The 23,352-nt window shown below is 41.4% G+C and overlaps 5 protein-coding genes across 5 annotated transcripts; all 5 read right to left on the reverse strand.

Moving 5' to 3' along the window:
• Positions 1 to 932: 932 nt before the first annotated feature.
• LOC148197445 (uncharacterized) lies at positions 933 to 4,033 on the reverse strand. Its single transcript, XM_088093694.1, has 5 exons — positions 3,208 to 4,033; positions 2,259 to 2,898; positions 1,751 to 2,186; positions 1,129 to 1,471; positions 933 to 1,012 (listed from the first exon to the last, which is right to left on the reverse strand). Exons 1-5 carry the CDS (start codon positions 4,031 to 4,033, stop codon positions 933 to 935), a joined length of 2,325 nt encoding a protein of 774 aa, XP_087949820.1.
• Positions 4,034 to 7,325: 3,292 nt separating this feature from the next.
• Positions 7,326 to 7,952, reverse strand: LOC148197446 (uncharacterized). Its single transcript, XM_088093695.1, has one exon. It carries the CDS (start codon positions 7,950 to 7,952, stop codon positions 7,326 to 7,328), a length of 627 nt encoding a protein of 208 aa, XP_087949821.1.
• A 487-nt stretch (positions 7,953 to 8,439) lies between these two features.
• Positions 8,440 to 11,531, reverse strand: LOC148197447 (uncharacterized). Its single transcript, XM_088093696.1, has 5 exons — positions 10,715 to 11,531; positions 9,766 to 10,405; positions 9,258 to 9,693; positions 8,636 to 8,978; positions 8,440 to 8,519 (listed from the first exon to the last, which is right to left on the reverse strand). Exons 1-5 carry the CDS (start codon positions 11,529 to 11,531, stop codon positions 8,440 to 8,442), a joined length of 2,316 nt encoding a protein of 771 aa, XP_087949822.1.
• A 7,211-nt stretch (positions 11,532 to 18,742) lies between these two features.
• Positions 18,743 to 19,894, reverse strand: LOC148197448 (uncharacterized). Its single transcript, XM_088092745.1, has one exon. The coding sequence runs from the start codon at positions 19,892 to 19,894 to the stop codon at positions 18,743 to 18,745; it is 1,152 nt and encodes a 383-aa protein (XP_087948871.1).
• A 220-nt stretch (positions 19,895 to 20,114) lies between these two features.
• LOC148197449 (uncharacterized) lies at positions 20,115 to 22,775 on the reverse strand. Its single transcript, XM_088093697.1, has 6 exons — positions 22,191 to 22,775; positions 21,873 to 22,098; positions 21,347 to 21,794; positions 21,134 to 21,234; positions 20,877 to 21,028; positions 20,115 to 20,723 (listed from the first exon to the last, which is right to left on the reverse strand). The coding sequence occupies exons 1-6, from the start codon at positions 22,773 to 22,775 to the stop codon at positions 20,115 to 20,117; spliced, it is 2,121 nt and encodes a 706-aa protein (XP_087949823.1).
• Positions 22,776 to 23,352: the final 577 nt, after the last annotated feature.

Consider the following 23,352-nt stretch of genomic DNA (forward strand, 5'->3'; position numbering starts at 1 on the left):
GAAGACGAACGTCCTCTAGCTCCAATATGTGCGAGGGATCAGCTACGTACTTTCGGAGTTGAGAGACGTGAAACACAGGATGAAGGTTGGATAATTGAGGAGGTAGGGCTAGCTCGTATGCAACAGGTCCAATCTTCCTTGTGATCTGGTATGGCCCTACGAACTTGGGAGACAACTTCTTTGATCTCAACGCTCTGCCCACTCCAGTAGTTGGATTTAACCTTAGGAAAACATGATCGCCAGCTTCGAACTCCAAGGGTCGTCTCCTCTTATCTGCGTATGACTTCTGCCTGCTTCTGGACGTCTTCAACCTCTCTTGAATTAATTTCACCTTTTCAGTCGTTTGTTGAACGAGCTCGGGTCCAGTCAATATGTTTTCTCCTTCTTGAAACCAGCAAAGTGGTGTGCGGCATTTACGTCCATACAGGGCTTCAAAAGGAGCCATTCCAATGCTTGACTGGAAGCTGTTGTTGTAGGTGAATTCCACTAACGGCAGGACTTCATCCCAAACGCCCATGTGATCGAGTACGCACGTCCTTAATAAATCTTCAAGCGTCTGGATTGTTCTCTCGGATTGACCGTCCGTCTGAGGATGGTATGCTGAACTCATTTGGAGTCTGCTACCCAGTTCGCTTTGCAACGACTGCCAAAACCGAGAGGTGAACCTGGTGTCTCGGTCAGAAATGATGCTGGACGGCACTCCATGCAGACGAACGATCTCCTTGATGTAGAGCTTTGCCAAGTTGGTCAATGACATCTTCAGGTTGATGGCTAGAAAGTGAGCACTCTTTGTTAAACGATCCACTATTACCCAAATGGAATCGTGATTCTTGAATGTGCGAGGCAAGTGTGTCACGAAGTCCATTGAAATACTGTCCCACTTCCATTCTGGAATCTCCAAAGGTTGCAGTAGGCCGCCCGATCTTTGATATTCAGCTTTGGCACGTTGACAAGTTAGACATGAAGTCACAAAACGTGCGACATCCCTCTTCATTCCTGGCCACCAGAACGACTGCTTTAAATCGTGATACATCTTAGTCATGCCAGGGTGCATGCTAAGACGACTGTGATGTCCTTCTTCCAATATGATTCGCTTCAGTTCTCCATCATTTGGAACGCACGTCCTACCCATATAACGTAATAGGTCGTCCGTTCCAGTGTTGAAAAATCTGGCCTGATCTGTACCAAGCGCGCCTCTTATCTTCATCAATTCTTCATCTTCAAGTTGCTTCATTCTGATTCGTTCAAACACGTCACTGGATATCCTAAGGTTGCAGCATTTGATGCTGTTCGGTTCTAAATTGAACTGCAACCTTAAGTCCCTAAAGCTTTCCACTAAGCTTATCTCACGCACCATCATGGACGAGACATGCACCACCTTCCTGCTCAATGCGTCCGCCACAACGTTCGCTTTACCAGGATGATAAAGCAACTCAAAGTCGTAATCCTTTAGGAATTCCAGCCACCTCCTCTGCCTCATATTCAATTCCTTTTGATCAAAGAGGTACTTGAGACTCTTATGATCACTGAAGACTTGGAAAACGGATCCATACAAGTAATGTCTCCAAATCTTCAAGGCAAAGACGACCGCTGCCAGCTCCAGGTCGTGCGTTGGATAATTCCTCTCATGTATCTTTAATTGCCGAGAGGCGTACGCCACTGCCTTCTTCTCTTGCATAAGAACGCACCCCAAACCTTGGTGAGATGCGTCACAGTAAACTTCGAAAGATTTGGCAGTGTCCGGAATTACCAAAACTAGAGCGCTCGTCAACTTCTGCTTCAGCTCTTGAAAACTAGATTCACACCGATCGGTCCAGGCGAACGGGTGATCCTTCCTGGTCAGTTGGGTCAATGGGGCTACTATCTTAGAAAACCCCTCTATGAAACGCCTGTAGTAGCCCGCAAGCCCCACAAAACTTCTTACTTCCGTGACCGAGCGCGGACTCTCCCATTCCAAGACCGCTCGTACTTTAGCTGGGTCAACTGAAATCCCACCAGCGGACACAACATGACCCAAGAACTGTACTTCCTTCATCCAGAATTCATACTTAGATAACTTAGCGTACAGCTCTTTTTCTCTCAACACTCCAAGTACCAACCTTAAGTGTTCTTCATGCTCTTCACAGCTCTTGGAGTAGATGAGAATATCGTCAATGAACACCACCACAAACTTGTCCAAGTACGGCCTGAAGATCCGGTTCATATAGTCCATGAAGACTGCTGGAGCGTTCGTCACACCAAACGGCATGACCACGTACTCATAATGTCCGTATCGTGAACGGAAGGCCGTCTTCTGGATGTCTCTTTCCTTAACCCGAATCTGGTGATAGCCTGACCTCAAGTCTATTTTAGAGAAAACGCTCGCTCCATGCAACTGGTCCAACAAGTCGTCAATCCGAGGCAGAGGGTATTTATTCTTGATGGTCAGCTTATTTAATTGACGATAGTCAATGCAAAGTCGAGAGCTGCCATCCTTTTTCTTCACCAACAGCACAGGCGCTCCCCAAGGTGACGCGCTTGGACGGATGAACTTCTTGTCCATTAATTCTTCAATTTGCTTCTTGAGTTCAACCAATTCAGTGGGTGCCATTCTATATGGTTGAACTGAGATTGGTGCGGCTGTAGTCACCAAATCAATTGTGAACTCCACTTCACGAACGGGAGGTAGTCCTGGCACTTCATCCGGGAAGACGTCCGGGAATTCGTCCACGACCGTTCGTCCTTCAATGTACTTATTGGACGAACGTTCAAAACTCTTAGTTCCATCCTCCCTGTCTTCATGCGTCATGATCAAAAAGCAACTCGCGCCCTCCATAATATCTTCTTTCAACTGGCCGAGTGTCATACTCAAGTCTTCATCCCACTCTTCAGGGAAAATCAATTCCTTCGCCCCACAATCTATGAGAATGCGATTGGTATTCAACCAATCCATTCCCAAAATTATTTCTAAGTCCTTGAGGGGCAAGCAGATGAGATTCACCTTGTATCTACGCCCTTCTACCTCAATAGGACATCTAACGCACATGGTAGACGTCCTAACCTCACCAGCTGCTGGTGTTGACACCACCAAATCAAACTGCATCTCTCTCTCCACTATCCCCAACTTATCAACGCACGCCTTCGAGATGAAGGAGTGTGTCACCCCCGAATCAAACAATACACAACACTGCATTCCATATAACAAGCACGTGCTGGTGATAAGTGTACCTGAACTCGCTGCTTCTGCACTCGTGATTGCATATACACGCCCAGTAGCTTGGGCCCGTCCACCTCTCCCTTGCTGATTTCTTCCAGCGTTCGGCGGCCTCATCACTGCGCGTCCGCCCATATTACACTCATTCTCCAGATGGCCGTTCCTTCTACATCGAGTGCAATATTTCCCTCCAATCAACTGAGGGCATGACGACCTGAAATGGGGTCCTCCACACTGGAAACATCTAACCGGCCCCTGTTGGCTTGCTTGTCCAGCAACCACCATAGCTTGAGACCCTTGAGACCCACTTGACTGAGCTGGACGAGCGTATGGGGTCCTGTTCCGATTCACATTAGGCCTCGACAGAATTGGTCCTCTTGACGTCTGTTGTTTCTTCTGTTGTTCCGCCTCAGCCATATTTTTCTCTAACACTTTAGCCCGCTCGACCATTGTAGGGAAAGACCGAATGCAAAGACTGGAGATCAATACCTTTAGATCGCTCCTCAACCCATTCTCAAATTTTCTACATTGCCATTCTTCACTGGTCGCCATAGTGTTGAACCTCACCAAGTGCTTGAACTTATTTGTATACTCCGAAACTGACATTCCTCCCTGCATCAACTGGAGAAACTCCACCTCCTTAGCAAACCGTACACTGTCAGGGAAATATTCTTCGTAGAACTTAGCTCTGAAAACCGCCCAATTGATAGGACTGTGAGCGTCCGTCAGTAAAGCCTTTACGCTCGCCCACCAATGACTCGCTTCTCCAGTCAGTAAATACTCAGTGTACGCCAACCTGTTTTTCTCCGGGCATCTTTTGGCATCGAATATTCTCTCCATATCCCGCAACCATTGATCTGCCTCGTCAGGAAGACCCTTTCCATTGAACTTCGCCGTGATGTTGGAGAAAACTCTCCAAGCTCCATTCTGTAGCAGGCTGGGCAGCGTTAGAAGAGGACGCTCCTGGCATGCCTCTGGTAGCAGCAAGAATATCCATCAGCTGCCTCTGAGTTGCTTCAGTGTTAGCGCGAGCGGCCTCCATACTCTGCATAGCGGCCTGATTTTGCTGCATCAGAGTGGCGTTATGCTCCAGTAACGTTGTGTTTTGTTGATGCAATCTTTCAACCACAGTTTCCAACAATCTAGTGTTGCTGGACGTGTCAGACTCGTTCGGCTGCGGAGGAGGAGGGAGTCTAGGCGCCATTAGTTCTTTGGATCAGAGAAAAACGAACGTTAGTCATGTCTAAGAGTTAAAACAATAACTCATTAAACATACAATAAGCACACAGCACAAACGCAATGCACTCATAACCTACAGCGTCCTTAAGAGAACAAAACTGCTCTGATACCAATAATGTAACATCCCAAAATTTATACAGTCAGAAACTATATAATAGAATATTAACATGTATTAATATGATAAAACAGTTTTACAATTAAAATAGAGCAGTGTGCAAAAATGGCCGAACGGCCTTACATATACACACGAAATAACGAGCGTTCACAAAAGAGTGAGGACGAACGGTTTACAAAACAATGACCGAACGTCCAACTATTTACAACCAGAAAAGAGCGCTCGCTCACAGCCACTCGCTCTACTAACTAAGCTAACTAAAACCGAACGCCTCTACTGTTCGGCCTTCACTTCCACGTCTACTAGATTTTCTTCAATCAGGATTTCTTCTTCAAGCGCTTGCTCCAGAGAAGCATCTCCATCTGCTCACATCCACACGGATGATCATTGCAAGGACATGACGGATATACATATACAGACAACACAATGGAAAATGCAAGGGTAAGCTTATTGAATTTAATTCAAGTCAACAGATATTTCATACTTATCAAATCCAGAAAGTACATTCACAACATATACATTCAATTCATACATAAATTTCATCCAAAATCCTGATGCTAGACAGACCGTCCGGACTGTATGAATCCTGTGTAGCTAAGGCGTCCGTGCACTCAGGTGGGGTAACTGGAATGCTCATCAGTAGCCACCTGAGGTTAGTCTGTTCTGTCCAAGTTACAGTTATGGACTAGACCTCCTGCCATTCCCACGCATGACATACTCCTCTCTACTTGAGAACGAGCACTCACGGAATATCAGGATGAACCACCATCTAAGCTTACCACGTTCATACTTACAAATCTCAATTTCCAACCAAGAGTCGTTCCTCCCTGGAACGCTCGTTCAAAAACCATAATCATAATTTCAACTCTTATAGTGTTCGCACATCTTAATTATTCCTCTTAAATACATTTTCATTCTTAGTTTCACTTCCATAAAAGAACGAACGTCCAGCCCTCTTTGTAATAGAGGACAAACGTTAATACATTACCAAGAGATGCTCGTTCACGAATAGAATAAAACCAAGACAGGTTATTAGACGAACTCCATTATAACTTGACTCAGTTAGATGAACTGAATCTAGTACGATCTGGAAAATACTTAGAATTGATTTAAGTTCAATAACTCTGGAATGAATCCAATGGATACATAATTTCGCAAACTAGTTTAGATAAATAAACCGAACACAAGATAATTCAGGAGACAAACCGCCAGTCAATGACCGAGCGCGAAAATAGGCATTTAGTGAATTTTTGAACGAACGTCACTGAAGTATTGGACGAACGTTACTAGAACTATTGGACGAACGCTATTTAAGATTTAGGGACGAACGCTATTATACTTTAGGACGAACGTCATGAGAATACAGGACGAACGCTATTTCAGCTAGTTGGCGATTACGGAAAGGAACGAGCGTTCGGTATAAGACCGAGCGCTACTTATTACTTACTCTTTGGGACGAGCGTTCGGTATAAGACCGAGCGCCACTTAGGACGTACGCTTTTTGTGTCGAGACTATTCACTGATTCAAAATCATGGAATTGGGAATTTCATATAAACTGAGATAATTAAAGTTTGTGTTTTAGCAATTTGACTAAGTGTCCAAGAGTAGATTTTCAAGCTTCTCAATTTCTCACATAATACTCCTGATATCTACGTTTGGCCGAACGCTCAAACGTAAAGCTATATATATATAAGAGGGCGTTCGTCCTCAAGGATAATCCTTTCCAAATTAAAGGATTCAGCTATTTCAAGAATTTACTGAGAATACCGAACGGTCAATGACCGTATCGATACGAACGTTCATTTTCACAGAATTTCATATTTCAATTCAACTTACAGTACACACATTTTTCAGTATAAACTTTCATACATCAAATTACTCATATTATAGGACAAAATCCATACTTTTTCATGCATCATCTCATCATACAGCTCACTTTCAATTTAATCAAACCATAGAATACTTCATCATTTCCATACATCAATTCGGATCATACTCATATACTCCAAAAATCAAATATCAAACATCATACAGCATACAGATTTTCAGAACGCTCATACAGTACAGAACATATAATTCCTAGTACATTCATACATCACAGTAAATCACAAGAATTAAACTTAATAAGCTTCCCTTACCCGGACTTAGCAGTGTGCGTTCTAAAAGTGAGTTGTTTCTACTCGTCCAAAGGTGGCTTTCTATTCTCAAGGTTCCTCTTAAACTCTTCAACTAAAAATTAACAAAAAGAAAACGAAAGAACTGAGTTTACACCCATGCATGCAGCTGGATCAGGGTTTGTAGTAAATCCAGAAACGATCGCCCAAGGAAACTTACCAGAACTGGAAGTGGTTCGGTCCAAAATGAAGCTCACGTCGCAGTGGTCGTTCTCACGGTGCTGAAACGTGAACGGAGTAGAGAATGGTGAGTTACAGAAGAGAGAAGAGGAGGGGTTCTAGAGAGAAGAAGGAGAAAATGGAGGTTTGTATTTTCTGAGGAAGATGAAGGTGCACGCAGGGAAAGGGAAGAGTGTTTCAGAAGACTTAATTTTCTTCCCAAGTCAAACGGATGATCCCTCCTGCAATGACACCTGGCTTCCAAATTAAATTCAGAACCTTCTAATTTGACACATGGCAGAGAGGGGTCAGGGAATGTGAGTGCGTTTTAATGGCACTGCACGTGGAGCGTGGGCGCATTTATGGCAGCACATTGGTGACTCAGCACACACATTAATGGGACGTGACAATCCCCCTAACTAAAAAAATTTTCGTCCTCGAAAATTAAGTCTTACCAGGGAAGAGGTGAGGGTACAAGTCTTTCATAGCGTCTTCCACTTCCCAGGTAGAGTCGCCCGTCTTCTCGTCCCACACCACTTTAACTAACCGAACGTTCTTTCCCTTGTATAACTTGGTGTGTTCGTCTTCAATACGAATCGGCTTCATCTCTAGCGTTCGGTCTTGTCGAAGACGAACGTCCTCTAGCTCCAATATGTGCGAGGGATCAGCTACGTACTTTCGGAGTTGAGAGACGTGAAACACAGGATGAAGGTTGGATAATTGTGGAGGTAGGGCTAGCTCGTATGCAACAGGTCCAATCTTCCTTGTGATCTGGTATGGCCCTACGAACTTGGGAGACAACTTCTTTGATCTCAACGCTCTGCCCACTCCAGTAGTTGGATTTAACCTTAGGAAAACATGATCGCCAGCTTCGAACTCCAAGGGTCGTCTCCTCTTATCTGCGTATGACTTCTGCCTGCTTCTGGACGTCTTCAACCTCTCTTGAATTAATTTCACCTTTTCAGTCGTTTGTTGAACGAGCTCGGGTCCAGTCAATATGTTTTCTCCTTCTTGAAACCAGCAAAGTGGTGTGCGACATTTACGTCCATACAGGGCTTCAAAAGGAGCCATTCCAATGCTTGACTGGAAGCTGTTGTTGTAGGTGAACTCTACTAACGGCAGGACTTCATCCCAAACGCCCATATGATCGAGTACGCACGTCCTTAATAAATCTTCAAGCGTCTGGATTGTTCTCTCGGATTGACCGTCCGTCTGAGGATGGTATGCTGAACTCATTTGGAGTCTGCTACCCAGTTCGCTTTGCAACGACTGCCAAAACCGAGAGGTGAACCTGGTGTCTCGGTCAGAAATGATGCTGGACGGCACTCCATGCAGACGAACGATCTCCTTGATGTAGAGCTTTGCCAAGTTGGTCAATGACATCTTCAGGTTGATGGCTAGAAAGTGAGCACTCTTTGTTAAACGATCCAGTATTACCCAAATGGAATCGTGATTCTTGAATGTGCGAGGCAAGTGTGTCACGAAGTCCATTGAAATACTGTCCCACTTCCATTCTGGAATCTCCAAAGGTTGCAGTAGGCCGCCCGATCTTTGATATTCAGCTTTGGCACGTTGACAAGTTAGACATGAAGTCACAAAACGTGCGACATCCCTCTTCATTCCTGGCCACCAGAACGACTGCTTTAAATCGTGATACATCTTAGTCATGCCAGGGTGCATGCTAAGACGACTGTGATGTCCTTCTTCCAATATGATTCGCTTCAGTTCTCCATCATTTGGAACGCACGTCCTACCCATATAACGTAATAGGTCGTCCGTTCCAGTGTTGAAAAATCTGGCCTGATCTGTACCAAGCGCGCCTCTTATCTTCATCAATTCTTCATCTTCAAGTTGCTTCATTCTGATTCGTTCAAACACGTCACTGGATATCCTAAGGTTGCAGCATTTGATGCTGTTCGGTTCTAAATTGAACTGCAACCTTAAGTCCCTAAAGCTTTCCACTAAGCTTATCTCACGCACCATCATGGACGAGACATGCACCACCTTCCTGCTCAATGCGTCCGCCACAACGTTCGCTTTACCAGGATGATAAAGCAACTCAAAGTCGTAATCCTTTAGGAATTCCAGCCACCTCCTCTGCCTCATATTCAATTCCTTTTGATCAAAGAGGTACTTGAGACTCTTATGATCACTGAAGACTTGGAAAACGGATCCATACAAGTAATGTCTCCAAATCTTCAAGGCAAAGACGACCGCTGCCAGCTCCAGGTCGTGCGTTGGATAATTCCTCTCATGTATCTTTAATTGCCGAGAGGCGTACGCCACTGCCTTCTTCTCTTGCATAAGAACGCACCCCAAACCTTGGTGAGATGCGTCACAGTAAACTTCGAAAGATTTGGCAGTGTCCGGAATTACCAAAACTAGAGCGCTCGTCAACTTCTGCTTCAGCTCTTGAAAACTAGATTCACACCGATCGGTCCAGGCGAACGGGTGATCCTTCCTGGTCAGTTGGGTCAATGGGGCTACTATCTTAGAAAACCCCTCTATGAAACGCCTGTAGTAGCCCGCAAGCCCCACAAAACTTCTTACTTCCGTGACCGAGCGCGGACTCTCCCATTCCAAGACCGCTCGTACTTTAGCTGGGTCAACTGAAATCCCACCAGCGGACACAACATGACCCAAGAACTGTACTTCCTTCATCCAGAATTCATACTTAGATAACTTAGCGTACAGCTCTTTTTCTCTCAACACTCCAAGTACCAACCTTAAGTGTTCTTCATGCTCTTCACAGCTCTTGGAGTAGATGAGAATATCGTCAATGAACACCACCACAAACTTGTCCAAGTACGGCCTGAAGATCCGGTTCATATAGTCCATGAAGACTGCTGGAGCGTTCGTCACACCAAACGGCATGACCACGTACTCATAATGTCCGTATCGTGAACGGAAGGCCGTCTTCTGGATGTCTCTTTCCTTAACCCGAATCTGGTGATAGCCTGACCTCAAGTCTATTTTAGAGAAAACGCTCGCTCCATGCAACTGGTCCAACAAGTCGTCAATCCGAGGCAGAGGGTATTTATTCTTGATGGTCAGCTTATTTAATTGACGATAGTCAATGCAAAGTCGAGAGCTGCCATCCTTTTTCTTCACCAACAGCACAGGCGCTCCCCAAGGTGACGCGCTTGGACGGATGAACTTCTTGTCCATTAATTCTTCAATTTGCTTCTTGAGTTCAACCAATTCAGTGGGTGCCATTCTATATGGTTGAACTGAGATTGGTGCGGCTGTAGTCACCAAATCAATTGTGAACTCCACTTCACGAACGGGAGGTAGTCCTGGCACTTCATCCGGGAAGACGTCCGGGAATTCGTCCACGACCGTTCGTCCTTCAATGTACTTATTGGACGAACGTTCAAAACTCTTAGTTCCATCCTCCCTGTCTTCATGCGTCATGATCAAAAAGCAACTCGCGCCCTCCATAATATCTTCTTTCAACTGGCCGAGTGTCATACTCAAGTCTTCATCCCACTCTTCAGGGAAAATCAATTCCTTCGCCCCACAATCTATGAGAATGCGATTGGTATTCAACCAATCCATTCCCAAAATTATTTCTAAGTCCTTGAGGGGCAAGCAGATGAGATTCACCTTGTATCTACGCCCTTCTACCTCAATAGGACATCTAACGCACATGGTAGACGTCCTAACCTCACCAGCTGCTGGTGTTGACACCACCAAATCAAACTGCATCTCTCTCTCCACTATCCCCAACTTATCAACGCACGCCTTCGAGATGAAGGAGTGTGTCACCCCCGAATCAAACAATACACAACACTGCATTCCATATAACAAGCACGTGCTGGTGATAAGTGTACCTGAACTCGCTGCTTCTGCACCCGTGATTGCATATACACGCCCAGTAGCTTGGGCTCGTCCACCCCTCCCTTGCTGATTCCTTCCAGCGTTCGGCGGTCTCATCGCTGCGCGTCCGCCCAAGTTACACTCGTTTTCCAGATGTCCATTTCTCCTACATCGAGTGCAATATTTTACTCCAACCAGCTGAGGGCATGATGATCTAAAATGAGGTCCTCCACACTGAAAACATCTGACCGACCCCTGATGGCTTGCTTGTCCAGCAACCACCATAGCTTGAGACCCACTTGACTGAGCTGGACGAGCGTATGGGGTCCTGTTCCGATTCACATTAGGCCTCGACAGAATTGGTCCTCTTGACGTCTGTTGTTTCTTCTGTTGTTCCGCCTCAGCCATATTTTTCTCTAACACTTTAGCCCGCTCGACCATTGCAGGGAAAGACCGAATGCAAAGACTGGAGATCAATACCTTTAGATCGCTCCTCAACCCATTCTCAAATTTTCTACATTGCCATTCTTCACTGGTCGCCATAGTGTTGAACCTCACCAAGTGCTTGAACTTATTTGTATACTCCGAAACTGACATTCCTCCCTGCATCAATTGGAGAAACTCCACCTCCTTAGCAAACCGTACACTGTCAGGGAAATATTCTTCGTAGAACTTAGCTCTGAAAACCGCCCAATTGATAGGACTGTGAGCGTCCGTCAGTAAAGCCTTTACGCTCGCCCACCAATGACTCGCTTCTCCAGTCAGTAAATACTCAGTGTACGCCAACCTGTTTTTCTCCGGGCATCTTTTGGCATCGAATATTCTCTCCATATCCCGCAACCATTGATCTGCCTCGTCAGGAAGACCCTTTCCATTGAACTTCGCCGTGATGTTGGAGAAAACTCTCCAAGCTCCATTCTGTAGCAGGCTGGGCAGCGTTAGAAGAGGACGCTCCTGGCATGCCTCTGGTAGCAGCAAGAATATCCATCAGCTGCCTCTGAGTTGCTTCAGTGTTAGCGCGAGCGGCCTCCATACTCTGCATAGCGGCCTGATTTTGCTGCATCAGAGTGGCGTTATGCTCCAGTAACGTTGTGTTTTGTTGATGCAATCTTTCAACCACAGTTTCCAACAATCTAGTGTTGCTGGACGTGTCAGACTCGTTCGGCTGCGGAGGAGGAGGGAGTCTAGGCGCCATTAGTTCTTTGGATCAGAGAAAAACGAACGTTAGTCATGTCTAAGAGTTAAAACAATAACTCATTAAACATACAATAAGCACACAGCACAAACGCAATGCACTCATAACCTACAGCGTCCTTAAGAGAACAAAACTGCTCTGATACCAATAATGTAACATCCCAAAATTTATACAGTCAGAAACTATATAATAGAATATTAACATGTATTAATATGATAAAACAGTTTTACAATTAAAATAGAGCAGTGTGCAAAAATGGCCGAACGGCCTTACATATACACACGAAATAACGAGCGTTCACAAAAGAGTGAGGACGAACGGTTTACAAAACAATGACCGAACGTCCAACTATTTACAACCAGAAAAGAGCGCTCGCTCACAGCCACTCGCTCTACTAACTAAGCTAACTAAAACCGAACGCCTCTACTGTTCGGCCTTCACTTCCACGTCTACTAGATTTTCTTCAATCAGGATTTCTTCTTCAAGCGCTTGCTCCAGAGAAGCATCTCCATCTGCTCACATCCACACGGATGATCATTGCAAGGACATGACGGATATACATATACAGACAACACAATGGAAAATGCAAGGGTAAGCTTATTGAATTTAATTCAAGTCAACAGATATTTCATACTTATCAAATCCAGAAAGTACATTCACAACATATACATTCAATTCATACATAAATTTCATCCAAAATCCTGATGCTAGACAGACCGTCCGGACTGTATGAATCCTGTGTAGCTAAGGCGTCCGTGCACTCAGGTGGGGTAACTGGAATGCTCATCAGTAGCCACCTGAGGTTAGTCTGTTCTGTCCAAGTTACAGTTATGGACTAGACCTCCTGCCATTCCCACGCATGACATACTCCTCTCTACTTGAGAACGAGCACTCACGGAATATCAGGATGAACCACCATCTAAGCTTACCACGTTCATACTTACAAATCTCAATTTCCAACCAAGAGTCGTTCCTCCCTGGAACGCTCGTTCAAAAACCATAATCATAATTTCAACTCTTATAGTGTTCGCACATCTTAATTATTCCTCTTAAATACATTTTCATTCTTAGTTTCACTTCCATAAAAGAACGAACGTCCAGCCCTCTTTGTAATAGAGGACAAACGTTAATACATTACCAAGAGATGCTCGTTCACGAATAGAATAAAACCAAGACAGGTTATTAGACGAACTCCATTATAACTTGACTCAGTTAGATGAACTGAATCTAGTACGATCTGGAAAATACTTAGAATTGATTTAAGTTCAATAACTCTGGAATGAATCCAATGGATACATAATTTCGCAAACTAGTTTAGATAAATAAACCGAACACAAGATAATTCAGGAGACAAACCGCCAGTCAATGACCGAGCGCGAAAATAGGCATTTAGTGAATTTTTGAACGAACGTCACTGAAGTATTGGACGAACGTTACTAGAACTATTGGACGAACGCTATTTAAGATTTAGGGACGAACGCTATTATACTTTAGGACGAACGTCATGAGAATACAGGACGAACGCTATTTCAGCTAATTGGCGATTACGGAAAGGAACGAGCGTTCGGTATAAGACCGAGCGCTACTTATTACTTACTCTTTGGGACGAGCGTTCGGTATAAGACCGAGCGCCACTTAGGACGTACGCTTTTTGGGTCGAGACTATTCACTGATTCAAAATCATAGAATTGGGAATTTCATATAAACTGAGATAATTAAAGTTTATGTTTTAGCAATTTGACTAAGTGTCCAAGAGTAGATTTTCAAGCTTCTCAATTTCTCACATAATACTCCTGATATCTACGTTTGGCCGAACGCTCAAACGTAAAGCTATATATATATATAAGAGGGCGTTCGTCCTCAAGGATAATCCTTTCCAAATGAAAGGATTCAGCTATTTCAAGAATTTACTGAGAATACCGAACGGTCAATGACCGTATCGATACGAACGTTCATTTTCATAGAATTTCATTTTCCAATTCAACTTACAGTACACACATTTTTCAGTATAAACTTTCATACATCAAATTACTCATATTATAGGACAAAATCCATACTTTTTCATGCATCATCTCATCATACAGCTCACTTTCAATTTAATCAAACCATAGAATACTTCATCATTTCCATACATCAATTCGGATCATACTCATATACTCCAAAAATCAAATATCAAACATCATACAGCATACAGATTTTCAGAACGCTCATACAGTACAGAACATATAATTCCTAGTACATTCATACATCACAGTAAATCACAAGAATTAAACTTAATAAGCTTCCCTTACCCGGACTTAGCAGTGTGCGTTCTAAAAGTGAGTTGTTTCTACTCGTCCAAAGGTGGCTTTCTATTCTCAAGGTTCCTCTTAAACTCTTCAACTAAAAATTAACAAAAAGAAAACGAAAGAACTGAGTTTACACCCATGCATGCAGCTGGATCAGGGTTTGTAGTAAATCCAGAAACGATCGCCCAAGGAAACTTACCAGAACTGGAAGTGGTTCGGTCCAAAATGAAGCTCACGTCGCAGTGGTCGTTCTCACGGTGCTGAAACGTGAACGGAGTAGAGAATGGTGAGTTACAGAAGAGAGAAGAGGAGGGGTTCTAGAGAGAAGAAGGAGAAAATGGAGGTTTGTATTTTCTGAGGAAGATGAAGGTGCACGCAGGGAAAGGGAAGAGTGTTTCAGAAGACTTAATTTTCTTCCCAAGTCAAACGGACGATCCCTCCTGCAATGACACCTGGCTTCCAAATTAAATTCAGAACCTTCTAATTTGACACATGGCAGAGAGGGGTCAGGGAATGTGAGTGCGTTTTAATGGCACTGCACGTGGAGCGTGGGCGCATTTATGGCAGCACAGTGGTGACTCAGCACACACATTAATGGGACGTGACAATATGTATCTCTCTAAAACTCAAGCCTATTATTTTCTCCTCCTTCTCTCTAGAAACTCTTCATCTCATTTCATCTTTTCTTCAACCCGCCATAGTCTAAGCAATTTTGGGAGTCAAGATCTTCTTATCCACCGATCAAAATCAAGTTTATAATGGGTAAGTTCACTCTCTTCCTAGAAATTATGTTTCCTGGTACATGCAAGCCAAGTTCCTGACTGCATGTGCTCATCATTTTCTTATTCTCGTTTCTAATCACTTTCTTGGTCTCTTGGGGTGATCATTCCTTCTCAATTGGTGAGCTTTAGGTGTTATAGGATTTTGGTGTGTGGTGCTCGCAATTCTGCAGTTTGATTTAGCTTGTTGTTCGGTCCAGTTATAAGGTAAGGGAAGCTAGCTAATTTAATTACTTGGTTTTGATGTATGAAAATGTTGTTTGATGATATTGAATGTATGTGAAATTGAATGAATTGTTGTTCGGTGTTGTTGGTGTGGAATATTGATGCTGTGTTTATGATGATTTTGTATCTGCATGATTATGGTTCAGTGGCCGAGTGAAATTGGAAGGAAGTGTGGTAGTGGAAATGGGGAAATTGTGTTCGGTTTGGGTTTGGTCTGTATAGGAAATTTGATTCTCGGTCATTGAGTTCATGATTCTGTAGAATTGACTCTCAAATCTATGATGAAACTCTCTTAGCGATGTATGAAAGGTTTAAACCATCTTAGTCTAGTGTAAAGAAGGTGTTTGATATATGTTTGGAGGATTAGAAGTTGGAAGATTGTAGTGAAATTGGTAAGGTCTGGTGTTGATCATAATTCTGCAGTTATTCTGCAGAATTATGTAGTTCGCTGAGGGTCTTTAATTGACTGTTCGATTTTTCTTTGGTGCACGGTCTTAACTGAGTTTTGCTATTGTGGATTCTCAATTATGACCGCTCAGTCTTGTGTTGATTTTCAATTTAATATAGCATTCGGTCTAGACATAACTTTTGATTGTAAACAGCGTTCAATATGTCATATGCTTTAACTGTTAATGACTGCTCGGTCACATACTGTCCTGGTAGTGCTCGATCATTTACCAACACTCGGTTTCAGAAGCGCTCGGTCTTGTACTACCAGTTATGCTAGTGTTAGCGCTCGGTCTCGGTAGTGCTTGGTCTTGTACTAGTACTCGGTTTGTATTGGTGTTCGGTCTAAGCTCTAAGTGTTTGATCTAAATCAAATGTGTTCGGTCTAAGCCACTAGTGTTCAGCCTAAGCCAATAGTGATCGGTCTAAGGCATTAGTATTTGTTTTAAATCATAAGGGTTCGGTCTAAGATTCAAGTGTTCGTTTTAGCTTTAGAATTCGGTTGTTCTGGCATTCAGCTTCAAAGACGTTCAGCTCATGATTGAGTTTTTACTCTTTACATGACCTTTCGGTTATATTCACATATGGAGAGTGTTCGACCATTCGGTCTTGTTCATAAGATTTGTTGATCTTGTCGTTCGGTCGTGCTCAAGGGTGATGATTGTTTTACTGTTCGGTTTGATGTTGTTTAAATGTGTTATGGATGAGAAAATATGTTTGTATTAAGGTTTGGTATTTATAATGTGATATGAAAAGAGAATTCCAAAGAGGAATGTCTTAGTGGTGGTTTCAATGTGGTGAAAGTATGAATATGGTTAGACTAAGTTGACGTTCATCCTGACATTCTAATGGTCACCGAATCTCAAGTAGAGAATGGTGGCGCATGTGGTGAGAATAGCAAGAGGCCTGGTTGCGTATAGCTTGGGGTTCTAGCTATTGGACTAAATTCATGTGTAGTTTGTGGTTTCCAACTACAGTGAGGGATGAAGGGCTAACCTCGTGTGGCGGCTTGGGTTTCCAGCTATGGTATTCATGGGGTTTCCAGTTTACCTTTCCACGAGTGCAAGAACACCGTAGCTACATAATTCATACAGTCCGGACAGTCAGAGTAAAAGTGGTCAGTTATAACATGCGTGTATGATTTTCGTAGATGGATGATTGTAGTATATGATTGCATGAATTGTATGTTTACATAGTTAATTAAATTATACTAGCTTACCCTTATTTTCCTGTCTTGTCATGTTGTCCTTCTGTCGTTCTTGTCATTGCAATGATCACTCTGTGGGTGTGAGTAATAAAAAAAATGTATAATACATTCTCTTCAACTAAAATATAAAGTTGTAAACTCGAATCACCATGAGCCAAGAGCAACCCGAGAGGCCTCAAGCGGAAAAAGATCCAATCAAATACGACAACGTTTTAGACGTCTGATCTATAGTGTCAGACGTCTATATAGACGTTTGACCTGTATGGATAGGACATCTATATAGACGTCTGACCTGTGTGGATCGGATGTCTATATAGACGTTTGACCTATTGGGTCCGACGTCTCATTAACGTCACCCATATAGACGTCGGGCAGAGATCAGACGTTAAAAGCCCAAAATAACAAACGTCTAAAGCCCTTTCTGTAGTAGTGTACGTATCTACTGTATAATGTAAATTTGATTTTATTTCCAATTCATTTAAAATTTTCAATACACTTTATATAGATACATATACATTACTTAATACGTAAATAAGAAGTTGATTCTCTTTTTATTTTAGAAGTCCTACATCGACTAGAGATAAAGCTAAATTATAATATATAAGTGAGGTGCAAACCTCACCTTACAAGACGGTTTTGTGCGGTTGAGTTAGGCTTAAAACCCACTTTCTAATATGAGCCGGTTTGTGGGGTTGAGTTAGGCTTAAAATCCACTATTTTAACATGGTATCAGAGCCATGGTTAGACCCTATCCTAGCGATATTTCTTGCTTCTTGGGCATTTATATTCCACCCGTTGTCGGGCCACTATCGGACCACCCATTTCTACTATCACGCTCGAGATGTCTATACCTCGGCGTGAAGGGGGTGTGTTGGAAGTCCCACATTGACTAGAGATAAGGTCAAATTATAATATATAAATGGGGTGCAAACCTCACCTTACAAGCCGGTTTTGTGGGGTTGAGTTAGGCTTAAACCCATTTTCTAATATGGTATCAAAGCTATGGTTGGAGCCTATCCTAACGATATTTCTTATTTCTTGGACATTTCTATTCCACCCGTTGTAGGACCATTATCGGACCACCCAATTTCAATTATCACGCTCGAGATGTTTGTACGTCGGCGTGAAGGAGGTGTGTTGGAAGTCCTACATCAACTAGAGATAAGGCCAAATTATAATATACAATTGAAGTGCAAACCTCACCTTACAAGCCAGTTTTGTGGAGTTGAATTAGGCTTAAAACTCCCTTTCTAATATTTTATTATTTTATGTTCCTCTTTTAGGCTTTGTTCTCTTGAGGGTAATTAAGGGAGATGTTTTGGGGGAGATGATTTGGGTGGATTTGAGGGTAATTTTGTAGTTGTTTTTTTGAGTTGATTTGTGGGTAATTGAGAGTGGATTTGGAAGTAAAGTTTGTGAGAATTAGTGTAGGATTTGATGATGTGATAGATTTAAAAAAATAGTTTAATTGTTAGAAATGAAAGATTACAAAAATGTCCCTAGTTATAAATATAATATAAAATGTAATTTATTAATGTTATATTTATTTGTATAAATGTTTATATAGAGACAAAAAATATAAAGAATTTATAAAATAATAATTATTAAATGATATAAATTATAATGCAGTATAAAATGAATTTATTTTTTTCAAAATTTAGTATTTGTTTGTAATATAACTTACTACGAAGTCGTAAAAAATTTTTTCGATAGGTAAGTGAGAGTGATTAATGTTAAAGAAACAAATAATTAAATGAAGTTGAAATATTCAAGTACGTCAAATAAGTGGCAACAATTTAACATACAAATATATGGAGTAATAGGTAAGGTAATATATCAAACACACAATTCAATTTAAGGGAAAATAAGTAATGTAATACATAATCGGAATAAAAATTAACTTAGTCATCGAAACGGTGAAGAATCTTGTTAACATTCTGATTGAGGTTAGCAAATTGACGGTTCATGTCCAAAGAAAGGTTTGCCAAGTTATCTTCAATATGTTGAACCCAGACCTGCATTTGTTCCATACCCTGCATTCGATGTTGCAAGTCTTGTACACCTTGCCACATTTGAGTCATCATATTAGGATTTGATGGAGATGGAGGAGGTTGCACAGGGTATTCATGATGGTCTGTTTGGTCTTCTTCTTCATCATCAGCATGATCGTGTTGCCAAACACCGTTGACATTAACAATATGCATCCTCTTCAAAGAATTGATTGAAAAGTGATGTCGGGACCCTATCTGAGTGCACGCGTCGGCATCAACATGAACTCCACAATATTGCAAGATCCGTGTGATAAGGACACCGTATGGGAGGGGTGTGTCACTGGCCTTGCATTTAAGCATATGCTGCATGATGTGATGAGGCCAATTTATAGCTATATTATTTTTAAGCACCCATATCATAAAAATATCTTCTTGCAATAACCTAGCAAAATTCCCAGGTCGTGGAGTCAACATATGCACAATAACATAATGCAGAAGCCTGTCATTCATATTCAAACAACCAACTGTTAAAACACCGTGACCACCCTCCAAATCTGGTATAACTATAGTAGCTAATGCCATGTCGCGGTCATATGGAAAGTCCTCTGGGATATTTGAATAACACAATTTCTTACCCTGGTACTTCAAGTTAGCTACATTCAACCAATCAGCAGGTTTCAATCTAATTCTTTTCTTGTTCACCTCACTGATCAAATATCCATTTCCAGATATCTTCAGATTGGAATAAAATACTTTGATTAAATCTGGATAGTAGGGTCCCTGCAATGTTAGCAATTCCACCACCCCTTGAAATAGAAGATGTTGTTGAAAATATAACCCTGAACCGGTAAATGATTCAAAATTCATTATCTTGGGAACAACTATACTCCTTCTATAGAAATCTGCTGCATAGTTTTCCATTTGATGACTGTGCGTGAAGAAACGACTCTGATCTAAATGTTCCTGTACAGATGGTCTTACATGGGCTGCATCTTCTGCCTCAGTGAGGGTTTCTTTTCCCTTACGACTTTTTCTTGGCCTTTTGGTTGATGATGAGGCCATTTCACAGGTTGTTGAACAAAGTAGTACATGAGACAACAAAAAAGTTAGTGATAATAAATTACTTATATTTAACAATAACAGTGAATAAGAACAAATCATTACATCGTATTTTTAAACATAATTTTAAAATCACAGATGGATAAAATAAAGATAATTCTTAATTAAGGTGACTATGACATCAGTACACATAATCGTCATAATAGTAGTGATATAAGCCTTCCTAACAGTCACTGCCCGATATCATTTTACATAATTTATTCCACCGCTTGTGTGGTGGAAGTCCCATCAACCTCTTTGTACATGTGGGGTTTCCACATAAGAAATCATAACATTGCTCTAGCAAATTTTCATCAGCAATGTTCATAGCACTAAGCATTTCATAAATGTCCGCCTCTGTATATGTGTAATTGGAGTTGCGACAGAGTATTTGATTTCTGTCTTCCATAGCTGTTACTTGACGCACGGTTGCATCAGAGATCACACCAAAATGAACATTTGATGAGCTAAGCACACTAGCAAAACCATCCAGGCTGGTCGTTAACTTATCAAATTGAGAATCAATAACATCGACCATAGGTGCCTTTCTTTTTGAGCCGCGTGAAGATGAAGTACCACCGGATGGGACAGAAGGCACAGATTGAGTCTGTCCTGGACTATATTCATCTACAGATGGAGGAGGAGATGGTGGGGTTGGGTCTCTATACCTCGTCCAATCAGGCTGTTCTAGAGTGTACTCAATATTTTGGTTCAAATCAACACTTACACGAGGCCCAACTCGCTGTCTTCGTGCTTGACGAGCGGTTCGCACACCACTCCCTAGCTCGATCAGCTGCCCATAACTCAACCATTAAATCATAGTGTTTTATGCTATTAACTCTCCACTTTGCCGTAGTTGGTCTAGACTGAAACATGTACAAGAAACAAACTATGAAGATATGACTTATAATAAAGACGACATAAATGTTAGTGTTGGTATAAATACCTGAATCAGGTCCATCCAAACTTCGTCCTCAGCATGAAATTTCATACTAACCGGGTTCCACGCAAATCCACTTAATCCAGAAAACAAGTCATGTACCTCACGCCATTTATCTTTCAAGACTTTCTGACGATTTTTTACATTATTTTTCGTAACTGCGACATACCCAGAGCTATGAAGATGATCAATTATGTTGCTATATGCCTAGGATGTCTAGCTACCGTCAACCCTATTACTGATTTGTGATTCCTCAATCATACAGTGTAGAAGATGTGCGTTCATGTCCTTTGTCCACTTCATGAACTCTCTAATAGGAGCAGAGGACTCAATGGCGGTTGCCTTACCTCTATTCATTTTAAACCTATTTCATCAACAAATTTGTAAGAAGTTAAATAGAAACATCCTTAATATAATGTTGTTGTCATACACATAACATGAAATAGTCATACAATGCATTAAAATACAATAACTACGAGTTTTGATAATCTCGCCACATATGATCGGCTATAGAATCCTTAATATTACTACCAATCCTATGGTCCTCTTCTCTATCTTGAGATGATGAAACATTATGGTCTTCCATTTCATTCAACTCGTTATCAACTTCATCAAGTAATGACTCATCGTTATCCACGCCACGAAGGAAGTTGTGTAATATACAACAAGCTAGTATGATGTCTGTCATTGTCTCCAACCCATAGTGTGGTTCAGTGCCACTTGCAATGATAGGGAATCGTTTTTTCAAAACACCAAAAGTTCTTTCGATAACATTTCGCAGAGATGAATGCCGGTGATTAAACAACTCCCTTGCATTTTGGGGTCCTCTGCGTGTATATTCTTTAAGGTGATATCTTACGCCTCTATACAGAGTCAAAATTGTGGTTTTCAACATGAATCCTGCATCACCGAGGTAGTATTTTCCTACAATTTTGCGTAGAGAAAGATAATTAGTCACTCATACAATTTTAAAATCCTCGACATCGCTATGTAAACACTGACCTTGCGGGATAACCAATGGGTCATCTCGATCAAGAGCATTTTTTAAAATTCTTGAATCAGATGCAGTGCCTTCCCACCCAGCAAGGACGTATGTGAATTTCATGTCAAAATCACACGCCGCAAACACATTTTGTGTTGGCCAATCTTTTCTTCCTCGAAATCTCGCAGCTTCACTTCTTGGCACCTTAACCCTAACATGAGTACCGTCTATGGCCCCTTGACAATCCTAAACAAAAAATTTAGAACTAATCATTTCATAACATGAAATTTTTACCATCCTTGGTTCAAATAACTTTTACAATAACAGGGAATAACTACCTTAAAGTAAGGATAAAATCGATTGTTGTTCAACACATGTGGATGTACCTCATTTCCTGATGGTTGAATTAGAAATTCAGATTCTAAACTTAAGATAGCGTCCAGGACATTGTGAAAGTGTCTGCTAACCGTCGAGCCTGAGCGATGCCAGAAAAATGCAACACTTCGATTCTTAACATTATGGCCAATTATATGAAGAAATTCAGCAACTTGTTGTTCCACGGTCGAACGAATGGCATCCTTAACTAACTTTGTTGATCTTAGTCTCTCACAGAGATTAATAAATGCCTCTGGACCCATCCTAATAATGTCGCGGCATCGATTAGTGTGAACAAGATATGACATTAATTGCTCCCTACGACGATCTCTATCAGGTAGGTAATTGATTACACTACTGCAATCAGTAGAGTACATATTCAAGATACTCAACGCGTGTGCAACAATGCATAACATTGTTAATGTCGCCAATGAAGTCGTTATTTGCAAGTGTTGACGAATCATTGCTATAATATTGAAGTTTACACCAACCACATCGTCATCTACCTCTTCGCGATCCAAATATGATAAATCTATAATTTCTTCCATCTAAGTTTACTTAAACAATTAAACATACTACAATAAAAGTTTAAAATTCATATATTCATTAAATAAAATACAAATATACATTAATACATTCAACTAATGATTATAAAAAAAATTAAATAACATAATACCACAAAAACATTTAATATCTTTCTTATTAACTAGGTACATATACGTATAACAAATTAAATTAATATTTGAAATATTAATACGTTAATATATTCAATAAAATACAAATATAAATGAACATAAAATATATCAAATAAATAATCTTATACTCCTAAGGTACACATGTCCATAACTCAATAAATCATTCAAATAATTATATTATACCCAAATAATGTAAAATACTTACCTCTTCAACACATTCAACACCTATATGCACACTTGAAGATGCTTTCAGCAACAACTAAGCAACCACACATGCACCTCTTTCCTATGAAAGCAAGTAAAAAAAAAGGGTCAATAAGTCATACTTCTCCAATCCAACTCATGACACTTTGCTTTCATTTTTAACAAACAAAACCAAAACAACAATTCATTTCATTATTTCATGCAATACAAAACGATGTTGTTCCTT

The sequence above is a fragment of the Vigna umbellata genome, chromosome 6 (genome assembly GCF_029865625.1).
Source record: "Vigna umbellata cultivar VRB3 chromosome 6, Vumbellata_1.0, whole genome shotgun sequence".
NCBI lineage: Eukaryota > Viridiplantae > Streptophyta > Magnoliopsida > Fabales > Fabaceae > Vigna > Vigna umbellata.

What these genes read in the sequence shown, in the direction of transcription:
- LOC148197449 (XM_088093697.1), bottom strand. Translation starts at nt 22,775, where the DNA reads ATGGAAGAAATTATAGATTTATCATATTTGGATCGCGAAGAGGTAGAT. An exon ending in CCCATTGGTTATCCCGCAAG is followed by an intron (nt 21,795 to 21,872) that starts GTCAGTGTTTAC and finishes GCAAAATTGTAG; the next exon opens with GAAAATACTACCTCGGTGAT. An exon ending in TTTGGATGGACCTGATTCAG is followed by an intron (nt 20,724 to 20,876) that starts GTATTTATACCA and finishes AGTTATGGGCAG; the next exon opens with CTGATCGAGCTAGGGAGTGG.
- LOC148197446 (XM_088093695.1), bottom strand. Translation starts at nt 7,952, where the DNA reads ATGGCTCCTTTTGAAGCCCTGTATGGACGTAAATGTCGCACACCACTT.
- LOC148197445 (XM_088093694.1), bottom strand. Translation starts at nt 4,033, where the DNA reads ATGGAGAGAATATTCGATGCCAAAAGATGCCCGGAGAAAAACAGGTTG. An exon ending in TGCAGAAGCAGCGAGTTCAG is followed by an intron (nt 2,899 to 3,207) that starts GTACACTTATCA and finishes GCATTCTCATAG; the next exon opens with ATTGTGGGGCGAAGGAATTG. An exon ending in TCACGATACGGACATTATGA is followed by an intron (nt 2,187 to 2,258) that starts GTACGTGGTCAT and finishes CCGGATCTTCAG; the next exon opens with GCCGTACTTGGACAAGTTTG.
- LOC148197447 (XM_088093696.1), bottom strand. Translation starts at nt 11,531, where the DNA reads ATGGAGAGAATATTCGATGCCAAAAGATGCCCGGAGAAAAACAGGTTG. An exon ending in TGCAGAAGCAGCGAGTTCAG is followed by an intron (nt 10,406 to 10,714) that starts GTACACTTATCA and finishes GCATTCTCATAG; the next exon opens with ATTGTGGGGCGAAGGAATTG. An exon ending in TCACGATACGGACATTATGA is followed by an intron (nt 9,694 to 9,765) that starts GTACGTGGTCAT and finishes CCGGATCTTCAG; the next exon opens with GCCGTACTTGGACAAGTTTG.
- LOC148197448 (XM_088092745.1), bottom strand. Translation starts at nt 19,894, where the DNA reads ATGGCCTCATCATCAACCAAAAGGCCAAGAAAAAGTCGTAAGGGAAAA.